Source organism: Pseudophryne corroboree, chromosome 6, assembly GCF_028390025.1.
Source record: "Pseudophryne corroboree isolate aPseCor3 chromosome 6, aPseCor3.hap2, whole genome shotgun sequence".
Classification (NCBI taxonomy): Eukaryota; Metazoa; Chordata; class Amphibia; order Anura; family Myobatrachidae; genus Pseudophryne; species Pseudophryne corroboree.
Window position 1 is genome coordinate 621,162,057 of NC_086449.1, and position 17,969 is coordinate 621,180,025.

The 17,969-nt window shown below is 46.7% G+C and overlaps 1 protein-coding gene across 2 annotated transcripts in view; it reads right to left on the reverse strand.

Annotated features, from left to right (window-relative positions):
- STK32A (serine/threonine kinase 32A) overlaps positions 1–17,969 on the reverse strand; it is a 523,510-nt gene that overhangs the window by 113,896 nt on the left and 391,645 nt on the right. For both annotated transcript variants that reach the window (XM_063928099.1, XM_063928098.1), the window contains one exon: positions 15,484–15,573. In XM_063928099.1, the coding sequence (XP_063784169.1) occupies positions 15,484–15,573 (90 nt within the window). The remainder of the gene's footprint in view (positions 1–15,483; positions 15,574–17,969) is intronic.

Here is a 17,969-nt window from a genome sequence, read left to right on the forward strand (position 1 = left end):
AAGAGCTGTGGGACTGTGTGCAGGTGCTGTGTGTGCTCCCTCCAATCTGGCAGCACTGTGTGCGCAGGGTCCTGGGAACATGGGATCCATACTATGTTCCTGGAGACATCATTACCATGCATGCACTAACATAGCATCATTTTCCCTGTGATTTCTGTTGAAATGTGAGTACTATTGGCAATGGTATCGTAATGGTACACACCAGCGGATGCCCTGAGCCAGCGAACAGCCTAGTTCGAGAGGGAGACACTGACTCTGAGAGACACTGACTTTGGGAAGCACGCTGAGAGGAGGAGCGTAAACTGGAACCGAAAGTGGGGGGACAGAGAGCGTGCAGCATGGAACCCGGAGCGCCGGGCTGTGAGAGGGTGCTGTGTGTGCTGCTAGCCCCGTGTTAGCGCAAAACCAGAGTGTGTGTGCTGTGAGTGTGTGCTGCTAGTACGGACTGTGTGTGCTGTGAGTGTGTGCTGCCAGTACGGAGTGTGTTCTGTGTGTTGCTAGCTCCGTGCCAGCACATAGCTGGTAGGGAGCCACTCTTCAAGTACAAAAGCATCGCCGCTGTGCAATGCTTCTGTACTTGTGCGGCGGGGCAGAGCCAGACATGCGGGGCGGACTAGCCCTGTGCTGGACTCCCCCACCCCCCCCCACCCCCACCCCCCGCATGTCTGTGTAACTGATCATAGATGTGCTAAATTTAGCACATCTACGATCAGGTCTTAAATAGGCCCAAGATGTGTGCAAATGGTCTCTTTGGAAGCCCAGGTAATTTATCTAAGGTAGACGACTGCAACACTGAGGGAGATTGCCAATCTTGAACAAAGTTTGCAACTCACCGTGGATGCATCAAGCGAGCAGGGAGAAGTAGAAAAAGAGGAGGATGGACAAGTAGGCAGCTGGGTTACAATTAGAAGGAGAAAGAGGCAGGCCATCTCTGAGCTGAGCAATCCCAGCAGATTCGCCCAATTGGACAAAGATACTGGGGATGGCAGTGCAGAATTGGTCAAGCTGGGGGAAACTGATTCCTCTAGCAACCCGAGGAGCAGTACCTCTGCCATAGAGGAGAACATGGTCACTGAGGCACCTAGCCAGATTGTGATGGTAAGGGATTTAATCATTAGAAAGGCAGATAGGGCGATCTGCTACCAGGACCACAATCGTTGTATAGTGTGTTGTCTTCCGGGTGCTCGGGTACGACATATCGCAGATCGGGTAGACAGATTGTTGGGAGGGGCTGTGAAAAAAACAGGCAGTCTTAGTACATGTTGGCACCAACGACGAGTTAGAGATAGATGGGATGTCCTTAAAAATGAGTACAGGGATCTAGGTTAGAACTTAAAGCAAGGACATCTAAGGTAATATTTTCTGAAATATTTCCTGTGCTACACGCTAGCAAAGGCGGAGGGAGATTAGGGAGGTTAATGTGTGGATAAAAAGATTGGTGTAGGAAGGAGGGATTTGATTTTTTGGAACATTGCGCAGACTTCTCGGACAGGCGCCATCTTTAATGTCATGATGGATTGCACCTGAATGAGAAGGGTGCAGCAGTGCTTGGGTGAAGGATGGTTAGGTTTGAGGAGATTTTAAACTAGGCAGCAGGGGGAAGGGAATAGCAGTTAAATATGAGAGGATCAGTGAGTGCAGTAAGGAGGGATGTATTAAGAAAAATGGGAGTGGGGGAGGACAGACAACAGTAAACCAGGGAAAAAGTAAAAAATTTCTATCAACGCATGAAAATACAGAGAAGAGAGTAAATTATCTAAAGTGTATGCTTCAGGGACGTGCAAATGCAAGTAACTTATCAGTAAAAAGTAGGATTTTAATCACCTACTGGTAAATCCTTTTCTCGTAGTCCATAGAGGATACTGGGGTTCCGTTTAGTACCACATGGTATAGATGGGTCCACTAGGAACCATGGCACTTTAAGAATTTGATAGTGTGGACTGGCCTCTCCCTCTATGCCCCTCCTACCAGACTCAGTCTAGGAAACTGTGCCCGAGGAGACGACATACTTTGAGAGAAGGATAGATAAAGATAGTGGTGCGATTTCCGAACCAGCACACAGAAAATAGAGGAAAGCTATGCTAACCCAACTTTAAACAGGAACAGCAACAGCTAAGCCAACAATACTTAACCAAGTAACAGTGCAGGAAGAACGAAGCACCGAGCGGGCGCCCAGTATCCTCTATGGACTACGAGAAAAGGATTTACCGGTAGGTAATTAAAATCCTATTTTCTCTTACATCTCAGAGCAGTGATTTTCAACCTTTTTTTACTCGCAGCACATTGAACAATATTTTAAAATTGCCAAGGCACACCATCTGTTCCCCACAGAAAAAAAACAAAACACACACATTGGCCCCTTACAGTAAAAAAAAAAAATCCACACATACATTGGCCTACACAGGAAATACAATCACATTGCTCCCCACATAAATCATGTTGCTCCCTACATAAATCAATCACATTTCTCCCCACATGAATTATTCACATTGTTCCCCCCATAAATCCATAAATTCTTATTCTCCCCACATAAATACTATTGAAATTATTTGGTTCCCCACAGGAGAAATAAAATAACAAATATTATTATCAGCTGTCCTCCTCCCTGTCCCTCAGTGGCGGGGGTTGTTCATAGTGGAGTGCTGCGAATACTGAGCAGCGGGCGGTCGGGCAGGTGTGGATGTGGGTGGGCAAGGAAAGCTGTGTATGCAGGCGGGAACTGGAAGATGTGTATGCAGGAGGGTGGGCTGGCTGCGTGGTGAGACGCGGCGGCCGTGACTTATGATATCACACCATTTTCAAGGCATAGGTCACAACAGGAAAACAGTTCACTCTGAAGGAGCAGGAAGCTGCTCTGGCTCCGCGGCACACCTTGCAACTGGTCGCGGCACACTAGTGTGCCATGGCACACTGGTTGAAAAAGCCTGTCTTAGAGGATACTGGGGTTCCATTTAGTACCATGGGGATGTGCCAAAGTTCCCAAACCGGGTGGGAGAGTGCTGAGGTTCCTGCAAAACTGATTGACCAAACTGAAGGTCCTCAGAGGCCAAAGTACCGAACTTGTAGAATTTAGCAAACATGTTCGAACCAGATTAAGTAGTCGCTCGGCAGAGCTGTAAAGCCGAGACACCCCGGGCAGCCACCCAGGAAGAACCCACCGACCTAGTAGAGTGGGCCTGTACAGATTTTGGAACTGGCAAACCTGCCTTGGAATAAGCATGCTGGATAGTGAGCCTGATCCAGCGTGCAATTGTCTGCTTTGAAGCAGGACACCCAATTTTATTGGGATCATATAGAACGAACAGCGAGTCAGATTTCCTGTGACGAGCTGTCCTCTTTACGTAAAGCCCTCACAACATCCAATGACTTTGAAGTAGTGGAAGTGTCAGTGATAACCGGAACCACAATAGGTTGGTTGATGTGAAACGCAGACATCACTTTCGGAAGAAATTGCTGACGAGTTCTGAGTTCAGCTCTGTCCTCATGGAAAATTAAATAGGGGTTCTTGTGAGACAAAGCCCCCAGCTCCGACACATGTCTTGCTGAAGCCAAGGCCAACAGTGTGATGGTCTTCCACGTAAGATATTTTACGTCCACCTCCTGTAATGGTTCAAACCAGTCCGATTGGAGGAACTGCAGCACTAAATTGAGATCCCAAGGTGACGTGGGAGGCACAAAGGGAGGTAGGATGCGCAGAACAGCTTTCAAAAATGTCTGGACCTCAGGGAGAAAACCAATTGTTTTTTAAAGAAAATGGACAAGGCCGAAATCTGGACTTTTATGGAGCCCAGACGTAGGCCCACATCCACACCTGCCTGCAGAAAAAGCAAGAAACATCCCAGGTGAAATGCCACCGCAGAATAAGTTCTGCTCTCACACCAAGAGACTTATTTCTTCTAAATACGGTGGTAATGTTTAGACGTTACCCCCTTCCTGGCTTGGATCATAGTCGGGATAACTTTGTTAGGGATCCCTCTTTCTGGTTAGAATCAGCTGTTCAACTGCCATGCCGTCAAACGTAGCCGTGGTAAATCCATATAGACAAACGGGCCGTGTTGCAGAAGATCCTCGTGAAGAGGTACATTAGAGGCCACGGATCTTTGAGGAGCATCTCCAGAAGGTCCGCGTACCAGGCCCTTCTTGGCCAGTCCAGAGCAATGAGTATTGCTTGAACCTTTTCCCTTTTTATTCTTTTGATCATTCTTGGGATCAGAGGAAGTCGAGGAAACACGTACACCATCTGATAGACCCATGGAGTCAACACAAAAAAGGTCTGCAAAGGATAGAATTGAAACCGCACAGAACCTTTGTATTTGCAATAGAGATTCAATTGATTGTATACCAACGTATTAGCTGTGACTTAATGACAATTTGTGTCAGCTCTTGGTTGGCGGTGCTCCCAGATAACTAGTCCAAATAGACTCAACACAAAAAAGGTTTTTGCAAAGGAAAAAGGGGACTAAAATGCCTTTTCTGGGGCACACTTGTAAATTGATATATAATTAAAAATTAACTTTTATTTCATCATTCTAAAATATAAACATATCAATTTCTACACCAGGTTATATGGCATAGACCTACTATTATATTTAAGAAAATATATAATTAGCGCTTATCATAAGTTAATAAGTAACCATAGCGAAGATATAAAAGAGAAAAAGAAACTGTATTTCTCATACGGCACCCGGCGACCTACAATTTCTCTCTAGATAGGGTTATAATTGTCAGATCGTCCCATTTAACACCTCTCATCATTTAGTGGACAAGAGAACATAAATGTGCTTAAAAAATTATTTTTGTTGGAGTTTGTATGTACTCCCTTTTTGTGATTATTATTGCTGCAGGCTAATTCCGCTGCTCAAAATCAAAGCGTAGTTGTCCACCAATCAGTCGTGTGGACAAACTACTGGGTGGTATCACTCCCAGATCAGGCTGGCAATATCAAAACATACATGACATGTCACTGTAAGAATTTTACACATAATTGTGACTAATAGGCAGAGACCCACCAATCAGTTGGGTGGGTGACTTGCCTAACCAGAAATTTAATGACAAATGAAAAACAGGATATAGATCACAGACTGTGGGCCAACACAAAGCAGCCCGAAAAAAAGTGGTTAAAAGTGTCACTGCTGAGGAAGTCTGCTTCCCAGTTGTCTACTCCTGGAATGAAGACCGCTGACAACACCACAGCATTTTTTTCTGCCCAGAGGAGAATTCTTGACACCTCTGACATTGCTGCTCTGCTTTTCGTTCCGCCCTGTCGGTTTATGTACATCACTGCCATCACACTGTCCGACTGGACCTGAATGGCCCAATCGTGAAGAAGATAAGAGGCCTGCAAAAGGGCGTTGTATATGGCCTTGAGTTCCAGAATGTTGATTGGAAGGATGACTTCCTGACTTGACCATCTTCCTTGAAACTGCACCCCCTGGGTGACTGCTCCCCAACCTCTGAGGCTTGCGTCTCTGGTTAACAGGACTCAGTCCTGAATTCCGAACCACCAACCCTCGACGAGGTCAGAAATCGGTAGCCACCACAGAAGGGAGATCCTGGCTTTTGGAGACAGACGGATCATCTGGTGCATGTGAAGATGTGATCCGGACCATTTGTCCAACAGATCGAGCTGAAAGGTCTTGTGTGAAACTTTCCATATTGAAGCACCTCGTAAGAGGCCACCATTTTCCCCAGACGGCGAATGCATAGATGCATCGATATCCGGGTTGCCTTTTCCAACGGAAGGAACACTTTCTGGAATGGGAGCCTCCGTTTTGGCTCTAGGTGAGATTTTGGAAGGTTCCGAATCCACCCGTGATCCTGAAGAAGTTTGGTTGAGAGACCAATGTCCAGGCTGTCCAGCAACCTTTCCCTGGACGGCGCCGCTATCAGAAGATCATCCAGGTATGGAATTATGTTCACTCCCTGCTTGCGGAGTATAAACATCATCTCTGCCATCACTTTGGTGAACACCCTCGGTGCCGTGGAGAGACCAAATGGCAGGGCCTGGAACTGGTAGTGACAGTCCTGCAGTGCAAACCGTAGATAAGCCTGATGAGGTGGCCAGATCGGAATGTAAAGGTATGCATCCTTGATATCCAGGGACACTGGGAATTCCCCTTCCTACAGACCTGAGATCACCGCTCTCAGAGACTCCATCTTGAACTTGAACATTCTTAATAATGGGATCAAGGACTTGAGATTCAGAATTGGTCGTACCAAACTGTCCGATTTCAGTACTACAAACAAGTTGGAATACCACCCCTTGTTGTGCAGATGAGGTGGAACTGGAACAATGACTTGAGTCTGTACCAGTTTTTGCATGGCCTGCTGTAAAGTTATACTTGCCTCTTGTAAATCTGGTAAGCCTGATTTGAAGAATCTGTGAGGTGGGAGATCTTGGAACTCCAGTCTGTAGCCCTGGGAAATAAGATCTATGACTCAGGGATCCCGGCATGAACTTGACCAGATGTGAGTGAAGAATTTTACTGGGGCTCCCACCTGACAGTTCTCCAGGCATCGCGGTCCACTGTCATGCTGAAGGCTTTGAGGAAGCAGGGCCTGAGCTCTGATCCTGAGCACCTGCAGTTGCTGGTTTGCGTGGTTTACCTCTTGTACCTCTGGAGGCCGTAGAAGCACCTCTCGATTTTCCCTTAAACTTAACTGTCCGAAAGGACTGTAAATTTGAAGCAGAATAAGCTTTCCTGGCTTGGGGAGCGGCGGAAGGAAGATACGTAGACTTACCCGCAGTCGCTTTGGAGATCCATTTGTCTAGTTCGTCACCAAACAAGGCCTCTCCTGTGAATGGTAGGCCTTCCACGCCTTTCCTGGAGTCTGCATCAGCAGTCCACTGGCGTAGCCACAAGCTCCTGCATGCTGACACTGCCATAGCCGTGGTGTGTGCATTAAGCAAACCAATCTCTTTCATGGCTTCCACCATAAAGTTTGCCGAGTCCTGTGTATGCTGCAGGAGTAAAATAACATCCCCCCAGACAAGGAATCTAACCCTTCAATTAGGTTACCTGACCATTTAGCAATGGCTTTTGTGATCCACGCACATGCAATAGTGGGTCTCTGGGCCACCCCAGAAGCGGAGTACAATGATTTGAGTGTAGACTCAATTTTATGATCAGCCGCATCTCTTAGGGAGGCTGCAGCAGGGACAGTAAATACAATTTTTGTGACAGCCTAGAGACTGATGTGTCCACTATCGGTGGATTTTCCCATTTCTTCCTATCCTCCAGAGTAAAAGGAAAAGATGAGAGCAACCTTTTAGGGATTTGAAATTTCTTATCAGGATTAACCCACGGTTCTTCAAACAGGGTATTCAATTCCTTTGACGCAGGAAAAAGTGACTGATGACTTCTTTTTTACATTAAAATAAGATTCCTCACACTCCTCTGACACCTTATCAGGAATTTTCAGAACATCTCTAATAGCCTCTATAAGAGCCTCTATTCCCTGTGACAAGGAGGCACAAAGGGAGGTTGGATGTGCAGAACCCCTTTCAAGAATGTTTGAACCTCAGGGAGGGCAGCCAATTGTTTCTAGAAGAAAATGGACAAGGCCAAAATCTGGACTTTTATGGAGCCCAAGTGTAGGCCCACATCCACACCTGCTTGCAGAAAAAGGAGATACCACCCTAGTTGAAACTCCCCCGTAGGAAACTTCTTGGATTCACACCAAGACACGTACTTTTTCCAAATTTGTTGGTAATGTTTAGACGTTACTCCTAACCTAGCCTGTATCAGGGTAGGAATAACCTTGTTTGGAATACCCTTCCGAGCTAAGATCTGGCGTTCAACCTCCATGCTGTCAAACGTAGCCATGGTAAGTCTTGATAAGTGAATGGCCCCTGTTGCAGAAGGTCTTCATGAAGAGGAAGAGGCCTCAGATCTTCCAGCAGTAACTCCAGAAGATCCGCGTACCAAGCCCTTCTTGGCCAGTCCGGAGCAATGAGGATCGCCTGAACTCTTGTCCTTTTTATTAGTTTAAGAATCCTTGGGATGAGTGGAAGTGGAGGGAACACATGCACTGACTTGAACACCCACGGAGTCACCAGGGCGTCCACCGCCACTGCCTGTGGGTCTCTCGACCTGGAAGAGTACCTCTGAAGCTTCTTGTTGAGGGGGGAGGCCATCACATCTATTTGAGGTACACCCCAAAAGACCTGTCACCTCCGCGAACACCTCCGGGTGGAGGCCCCACTCTCTTGGATGGAGATCGTGTCTGATGAGGAAGTCCGCTTCCCAGTTGTCCACTCCTGGAATGAAGACCGCTGACATCGCCACAGCATTTTTTTCTGCCCAGAGGATGATTCTTGTCACCTCTGACATTGCAGCCCTGCTTTTTCGTTTCCCTTTTTATTCTTTTGAGAATTTTTGGGATCAGAGGAAGTGGAGGAAACACGTACACCATCTGATAGACCCATAGAGTCATCAGAGCGTCTACCGCCACTGCCTGTCGGTCTCTCGACCTGGAACAATACCGTTTGTGCTTCTTGTTGAGACAAGAGGGCATCATGTTGATTTGTGGATATCCCCACCGACTTGTCAAGCACCTGAACACTTCCGGGTGAAGGCCCAACTGCCCCGGGTGCAGGTCGTGTCTGCTGAGGAAGTCTGCTTCCCAGTTGTCTACTCCCCGAATGAAGACCGCTGACAACACCACAGCATTTTTTTCTGCCCAGAGGATGATTCTTGTCATCTCTGACATTGCAGCCCTGCTCTTCGTTCCACTCTGTTGGTTTATGTAGGCCACTGTCATTATATTGTCCGACTGAACTTGAATGGCTTGATCTTTTAGAAGATGTGCCACCTGTAGAAGACCGTTGTACACGGCCCTTAGTTCCAGAATGTTTATCGGGTTGGATGGATTCCAGACTTGACCACCTTCCTTGGAAGTTTTCCCCTTGGGCGACTGCACCCAAACCTCTGCAACTTGCATCCATGGTTAGAAGGATCCAATTCTGAATCCCGAACCTGCGGCCCTCTAGTAGGTGAGAAGTCTGCAGCCACCAGAGGAGCAAGATTCTGGCTTTTGGTGACAGACGTATCCTCTGGTGCATGTGAAGATTAGAACCCGACTATTTGTCCTGGAGATCTAGTTGGAAGGACAGTGCATGAAATCTTCTGTACTCTAGAGCCTCGTAGAAGGCAACCATCTTTCCCAGAAGGTGAATGCACTGATGAACTGACACCCGGGCTGGCTTTAGGACATCTCGGACCATTGTTTGTATCACCAACACTTTCTCCGCCGGTAGAAACACCCTCTGTAATTCTGTGTCGAGGATCAACCCTTGGAAGGATAGCCTCCTTGTCAGCTCCAAGTGTGACTTTGGAAGACTCAGGATCCATCCATGATCTTGGAGTAGTTGAGTGAGCAATGCTCTGTAACAACTTCTCCCTGGAAAACGCCTTTATTAGCAGATCGTCCAGATAAGGAATTATGTTTACACCCTGCTTGCGGAAGAGTAGCATCATTTCCGCCATGACCTAGGTGAACACCCTCGGTGCCATGGAGAGGCCAAACGGCAGTGCCTGGAACTGATAGTGACAGTCTATTAGCGCAAATCTTAGATAAGCCTGGTGAGGCGGCCAGATCGGAATGTGACGGTACGCATCCTTGATATCCAGGGATACCAGAAATTCCCCCTCCTCCAGACCTGAGATCACCGCTCTCAGAGACTCCATCTTGAATTTGAAGTCCCTCAAATAAGGGTTCAATGACTTTAGGTTCAATAATGGCATGAACAAACCATCCGGTTTCGGTACCACAAACAGGTTTGAGTAATAACCCTTGTTTGCTAGGTGAGGTGGAACTAGAACAATGACATTTGACTTTAGCAATTTTTGAATGGCTTCCTGTAGGATAGCACTTTCTGTCAGCGAAGCTGGTAAGCCTGATATGAAGAATCTGTGAGGTGGGAGTTCTTGAAACTCCAGTCTGTACCCCTGGATAACAATATCCTGTACCCAGGGATCCAGGCATGAGGACGCCCAGACACGACTGAAATTTCTTAGTCTTGCTCCCACCTTCCCGATCTCCAGGCTGAGAGGTCCACCGTCATGCCAAGGATTTTGAGGAAGCAAAACCAGTTTTCTGTTCCTGGGAACCTGTTGGTGCAGGTTTTCTGGATTTCCTCCAACCTCCTCTAAAGAAAGTGGAAGGGGGTTTGACTTTTTAACTTTCGTGGTCCAAAAGGACTGCATTGTAGACGTAGGATAAGATTTCCTAGTCGGCGGTGTTGCAGAGGGAAGAAAAGTTGACTTACTCGCAGTTGCCATGGAGATCCACGCATCTAATGCTTCCCCAAACAGAGCCTGACCTGTGAAGGGTAGGTTCTCCACACTCTTCTTGGATTCAGCATCCGCAGACCATTGGCGCAGCCAGAGTCCCCTGCGTGCCGAGACAGCTATGGAAGAAGCTCTCGCATTAAGATGTCCAAGGTCCTCCATGGCTTCCACCATGAAATCTGCAGAATCCTGTATGTGATGTAAAAACAATTCAATGTCACTTCTATCCATAGAATCTAATTCCTCTAGTAAAGTGCCTGACCACTTTACTATGGCCTTAGAAATCCATGCACAAGCAATAGTGGGTCGTAAAGCTACGCCATTAGCTGTGTATAATCATTTGAGTGTAGTCTCAATTTTGCGGTCAGCTGGCTCTTTTAAAGCGGTGGACCCGGGGACAGGTAAAACCACCTTCTTAGACAATCTAGATACAGAAGCGTCTACTACAGGGGGGTTTTCCCACTTTTACCTGTCCTCCTCAGGGAAAGGAAAAGCAATGAGAACCCTTTTTGGGATCTGGAACTATTTCTCCAGGATTTCCCAGGATTTTTCAAACAGTGCGTTTAATTCCTTAGACGCAGGGAATGTAAAGGAGGTTTTCTTGTTGTCTGTAAAATAAGCCTCCTCTACCTGCTCAGGTACCTTATCAGTAATGAGTAGAATGTCCCTAATAGCCTTAGCAAGGGATGCGCCCCCCCCCCCCCCCCTCCCCAGTATATCACCATCACCGTCCCCTGAATCAGGGTCGGTGTCCGTGTCAGCTTGCATTATCTGGGCAAGAGCACGCTTTTTAGGGTATATACAGTACCAGGGGCTTTTGAGGAGGCAGTGGGAGATGAATACGACAAAACCTCTACAGATTGTCTTAAAACCTGTGTTTCAGTCTCATTATGAGCTATCCTAGATAAAATCTGGGATATCATTCCCCGGATAGAAACCACCCACGGGGGTTCGGATTCAGAAGCCTGGAACAGTATATTACATTTCTGAGTACATGGAATAGACGGGTGGTATTCATGTGACCGGCGGTCGGGAGACCAAAGGTCACATGACCTCCACAGACATCCCGCCCCCTCACTATCACGATGGTCCAACAGGGACTATTTCCACTCGTGGGTGTCCACGACACCCATAGAGTGGGAATAGAACCTGTGGCGACCACTCGCCCCTCCCCACCGGGATCCCGGCGTCGGTATGCAGCCGGAATCCCGGGGTCTGTATGCTGCCAGGATCCCGGCGTCGGTATGCTGCCAGGATCCCGGCGTTGGTATGCTGACCGGTGGTCTCCTGACCGCCGGTCAGACATACTACACCCGAATAGACTCTTCAGGAGAAGATACACACTCTGCAGCACAAGACACAGAGTCCCTGGACATGGTAATGTGAGATAGATCAACACACACACACATACACACAGGAAAATGTAGACACAGTTTCCCCACAGAGTACCTTCAGAGAGACACAGAGAATAAGGATCCAGCCACACAGCGCCCCAGTAGGCAGTTATTATGATAAATGCCTGGCGCTATATGAATAATCTCAATAGATTACACAGTGAAATATAACACTCTCCCCCTCCTTGTCTAATACACCCTGGTACCGCAGAGTACACAGTATCTGGAGTGAAGAGGAGGGTAGCGCTCCCTGACAGCGTCTCTGTAGTGTGATCTGCAGGGAGAAAATGGTGCTGGTGAGTGCTGGATCCGCTCTGAGGAAGAAGCCCCGCCCCCTGTAATGGCACATCTTCCCGCTGCTGAGATTATACTGGCCTGAGGTAAATGTGATTGCTAACAGTGGGATTAGCCCCTGTTAGACACTGTATACCAGTGTAGTGTCTGTGCGCTGGCTCAGGGCGCCCCTCACAGTGCCGCACTTTGTACCGCTGAGCCCTCCGGAGAGCAGCTTCGCAGGGCTGCAATCCAATCCTTATATGCTGCCATTTGCGCCGGTGACCTGCTTACTGGGGCTCTGGCCTCATACTCACCACTCCATCTTCTGGCTCTGTTAGGGGGTGGCGGCCGTGGTGCGGGAGTGAGCGGCCGCCTCGTGGGCTTACGATCATCACCCTCAGAAGCTCAGTGTCCTGTCAGCAGAGATAGGAGCCATTAACCTCTAGGGTTAAATCCTACTCCCTCCTAAGTCCCACGAAGCAGGATGGCTGTTGCCAGCAGCCTCCCTGAACCTAACTCTTTAAAAAAAAAACCAATAAAACTAGAAGAACTCCTAGGAGCTCCCCTAGCTGTGCTCCACATTTTTTAAACTGAGTCTGGTAGGAGGGGCATAGAGGGAGGAGCCAGCCCACACTATTAAATTCTTAAAGTGCCTATGGCTCCCAAGGGACCAGTCTATACCCCATGGTACTAATGTGGACCCCAGCATCCTCTAGTACGTAAGAGAAATATGATTTGCAAAGCTGTACTCACAGTTATGAATACAGATACTCTGTGCATTGAGCGGAGAACACAGCTCACCAGTTGGTGACTATGTGGGTAACAATGCGGGATGCAAGCGGTACCAACGATAACAGCAATGTCTTCTGGAGCTAAGTGGAACATGTCAGTGTCCTGCTGTGACGCTCTAACATGGTGCCAACACATCCCCAACACCCTAACTGCATTTATTGCATTGTGGAGTAATTTGGAGAGATACTCCGTGGGGTTTGTGTGTACCTCTAAGCTGCTTTGGTGTTTTTGCGCAATTTTAGGCTGTCCAATAAGAACCCTCTAGTTTCAAATGGTGCCAAGATGGTGCCGTGTATGTGCAGAGGTACATATGGTGGCAATCTTGGTTAGAGAATGAAGCCTCCCTAAAGGAGCCACTATGGAGACTGCACAGTAGCGCTCTCCAGCTTCAACAACTTCTGTCTGCAATGCCAGCCAATGCAAGACTATGGAGAGAGAAGTATAATTTATATGCAGAGGCCCATGTGTATTGTACAACATCTACTTATGCCAATAATTCCCTTCATTATGTGAGATGAGACATTCTCCTGTACAGTACTCTATATGAACATCACTTGTGTAATTTGGATACCTTCTTTTCAACATTGGGGAATAAACAGCATATCTTCCGTCAATGTACAGAATCTTAAGCCTTTACTAAACTTAAAAAGCTAAAGTGTTTGAGATGCCCACTTGTGATATATTGCTTTCTCAATATATCACAGACTGTCAAAATCACCATAAATAATGTGTACCACTGCTCAGCTCTAGATCTATGTACCAGGCATCAACGTTACAACACAACATGGTAGGATCTCTCTCCCATCTAAGATTAAGGGGTTGAGTTTATAGTTGATAGTATTTTATTCCAAAATGTATCAAACACAAAAAAGTCTATTACTGGACATACTGTAGTGCTTCACAAATTGCTCTTATCCCGTTCTTTTACCCAGGGCCATTGAGAGTGGGGACGGGTCCAGGTACTGGAGACGGCATGGACAAATTAGTGGAGGAGTGGCAAGGGGATACCACATAATGCTGTTTGCTGGAAAGGGTATGGATCCAGGGGGAGGGATGATCAGTGCTTCCCCTCCCCCCATTCCATATAACTACTGCTGGCCACTGTATAGCAGTGAAGCGGCAGCGGCACATTATGCAGGGACCCTACACGGCTGAGAAGGGATACGGTCACTGAGAAGCACTCTCCTCTCTTTTCCACTGGGATCCTCCAACTGTCCAGGCCCGGGTAAATAGTATCTGCTCCTCCTCCTCCTCTCTGCACCCCTGCTCTTTCCCAATATTTAAAGTCCACGAAAAGAACCAATAAAGTGGCAGTAGGATTTGACAGCGAAGACTGCTGGAGAGAGGTAAAACAGCATAAAATACACAGGTAATACTGAATGAAGGGGTTAAATAATATATGCAGACCAAGTAAACCTGCAGTCAGGTAAGTTAACCGAACTGTTAGAAGGCAGAGTTACAGTAACTGGAAGGCACAGAGATAGAACAGAGAAGGAACACAGGAAATGATAAACCGGAAAAGGAATAAGCACTGATGCACGTCACGGAAGAATAGATAGACTCCAAGCGGACAAAAACAAAGCAATGCAGAATGGACAAACACAGACAGGACATAGAAATCGGAAATAGAATGGATAGTTAGAAACCAGAAGTAAACAATATAGCATGTGACACACACATAACATGGAGAATTGGCAATCCTTCCACCCCTTGCCCTGTTATTGCAGAGGTCAATGTTGGGGGTGTGCAATAGGTCAAAAAGACACACACACACACACACACACACACACACACACACACACACACACACACACACTTCTTAACATTAGCAGTAGAAGGTGCTTCCCAATAACCAAGGGAACAACGGCCAAAGAACAGACTCAGAAAAGTGTGGTTGCTATGCTAGTCACCATAAGTGCTAAATATGGTCCTGTTCCTACTGTACATCTTTCTGAAAAGAAAAGAAAGAAATATCTACATCCAGCTCTGCATTACTTAGGTATATATAGATCAAACGGCGGGCATTTACTAGTATTTTGCCGAGAGCCACATGGAGGGTTAATCTGGCTCCATGAGCACATTCAGTGAAATTATGCTTTTAGTTGTTGAGGACTCTAAAAAAAGGTTAAATATCAAACAGTTATAGCGCAAATGCAACTCTTTTAAACAATTCCACAAGAACCTTAATCTGATAAAATGTATTTAATGAAGATTGCATGGAAGTCATATCTGGAGCAGTTTTGCGTTGCTTTTCCTTCCCCTCTAATGAATAAAGGTTGGCCACTGCAGCCTTTTATTACATTACATCTTACTGTTCCACAAATGGTCTAATCTTCATAGTAGTAGGACATTTGTCTATCAGATATGTTGTTGAGGCTTCAGCTTTACTTGCAGATAAGAGCTTTATTCTATGTCATCTTGCCAAGCGCAGAGAGACTACACAAATCTTTGAAGGTCCTGGGCAGGCTTCAGTGCAGCTGATTTGTGAGGTTACATTGGTTCAGAAATTAAAATGATACCACAAGTTAAGTGCCAGCTCTGGTTAATAGCATTCTGGAAATGGTATAATTTATAGGTCTTTAGCATCAATAATAAATCTGACACACACATACACAGACTAAAACCAGTTGAGTCTTATAGAAGTGATTAAACTGAAGCAAAATTCTCAGTTAGAAAACATAATAAACCATAATGCATAATTAAAAAATGCCAGATCAAAAAATACCTACCCATATAAGGTTTTGTTCCTGCAACTGTTGTGATCTTTGTACCTTGATTGACCAGAGTGGCAATATTAAAATCAGTGATATGCACGTGCCCTGTACAAACAAAAGACAAGAAAAGATTGGTGGCATTATACTATTTGTGCAGAAAAAAAAGTAAACAAAAAGCAGACATTAAGTATTATACTTTAATTGTACAACCACATTTGTAGATTCACTAACACAAACTCCACTGGGGCCTCTGATGAGGTCAGTGTGGCGTTAACCCATGTACCATATGTCCACTGCCATGTTTTGAGTTCAGGAAGGAAAAATAGGAATTTGATACCTACCGGTAATTCCTTTTCTCTAGTCTGTAGTGGATACTGGGGTTCTGTATTTTAGTACCATTGGGTATAGATCGGGTCCACTGGAGTCTGGCACTTTAAAACCTTTAGTGTGTGTATGTGTGTGCTGGCTCCTCCCCTTTATGCCCTTCCTACCAGACTCAGTCTAGGAAAACTGTGCCCGAGGAGATGGACATACCATGAGAGAAGGAATAATGACAACAGCGGTGAGGCAACAAGCCAACACACAACCATAACCAAAAGGAGGGTACTAACCAGAACAGAGGATAGCAATATCAACCCAACCAGGATAGCACAGCTATCCCAACAACATAATGGGGCCAACCAAATACTTACTCGGGTAAGCAGGAATCGAAGCAGTGAGGAGGGCGCCCAGTATCCACTACGGACTACGAGAAAAGGAATTACCGGTAGGTGTCAAATTCCTATTTTCTCTAACGTCTTAGTGGATACTGGGGTTCTGTACTTTAGTACCATGGGGAAGTCCCAAAGCTCCTATATGGATGGGAGAGTGCCGAGACCCCTGAAACACCGCCTTACCAAACTGAAGGTCATCCTTGGCCAAGGTGTCGAACCGATAAAATTTCACAAAAGTGTTCGAACCAGACCAAGTAGCAGCTCGGCACAACTGTAAGGCCGAGTCACCCCGGGAGGCCGCCCAGGAAGAGCCCACAGACCTCGTTGAGTGGGCATGAATAGACGTCGCCAAAGGCAGAGCCACCGAAGTATAGGCCTGTTGAATGGTCAACCTGAGCTAACGAGCAATGGATTGCTTGGAAGCCGGATGACCAATCTTGGTGGCATCATAAAGGACAAACAGCGAATCAGATTTCCAATGACGAGCCGTCCTCTTTACATAAATCTTCAGAGCCCTCACCACATCTAAAGACTCTGGCCAAATGGAATCGTCAGACAACACCGGAACCACAAAGCTGAAACCACCTTGGTAAAACGGAGGATGGGTCCGAGTTCCGCCCTGTCTTCATGAAAAATCAAATAAGGGCTCTTACAGGACAAGGCCCCCAATTCAGAGACACGTCTTACAGACACCAATGCCAATAACATCACCGTTCTCCATGTGAGAAATATTTAACTCCACCCTATGCAAGGGTTCAAACTAGTTCGATTGAATAAAGGACAAAACCACATTGAGATCCCACAAAGGGCGGTTGCATATGTAGAACTCCTTTTAGAAAAGTTTGTACTTCCGGAAACATGGCAAGTTGTCTCTGGAAGAAAATAGAGCGCGCAGAAATCTGGACTTTAATGGAGCCTAAACATAGGCCCATATCCACTGTCGCTTGGAGGAAAAGTAGAAAACGACCAATTTTAAATTCCACGGGAGATACCTTTCTACTTTCACACCAGGAAACATACTTCTTCCAGATAAGATGATAATGTTTTGATGTCACCATCTTCCTGGCTTGGACCATGGTGGAAATAACCCGGGAGGGAAGACCCTTTCTTGCTAGAATCTCCATCTCAACTTGCAAGCCATCATACGTAACCGCTGTAAGTCTGAATAGATGAACAGACCTTGTTGAAGAAGATCTTTTTGGAGCGGTAGAGGCCAGGGATCTTTCAGAGCCATGGTTAGGAGGTCCAAGCACCACGACCATAAAGGCCAATCCGGGGCAATTATAATTGCTTGAACGCTTTCCCTTCTTAATCTTTTTAGAACCCTTGGGATTAGCGGTAGAGGAGGGAACAGGTACACAAACTGGTACGTCCATGGTGTCGGCAGCGCATCCACTGCTACAGCCTGCAGATCCCTCATTCTGGAACAGTAATGGCATAGCTTCTTGTTGAGACGAGAAGCCATCAGATCTATCTGCGGACAGCCCCACTGGTGAATCAGCTGTTGAAACACCTGGGGATGTAGGCCCCATTATCCCGGATGGAGGTCGTGTCTGCTGAGGGAGTCCACTTCCCAGTTGTACACTCCTGGAATGAATATGGCTGAGATGGCCCTTGCATTGGCCTCGGCCCATAGGAGGATTTGTGATGCTTCTCGCATCGCTGCTCTGTTTCTTGTTTCCCCTTGTCGGTTTATGTACGCCACCCCCGTGGCATTGTCCGAATTAACCTGGATCGTCCGATCCCTCAGGAGATGGGAAGCTTGCAGAAGAACATTGTAAATTGCCC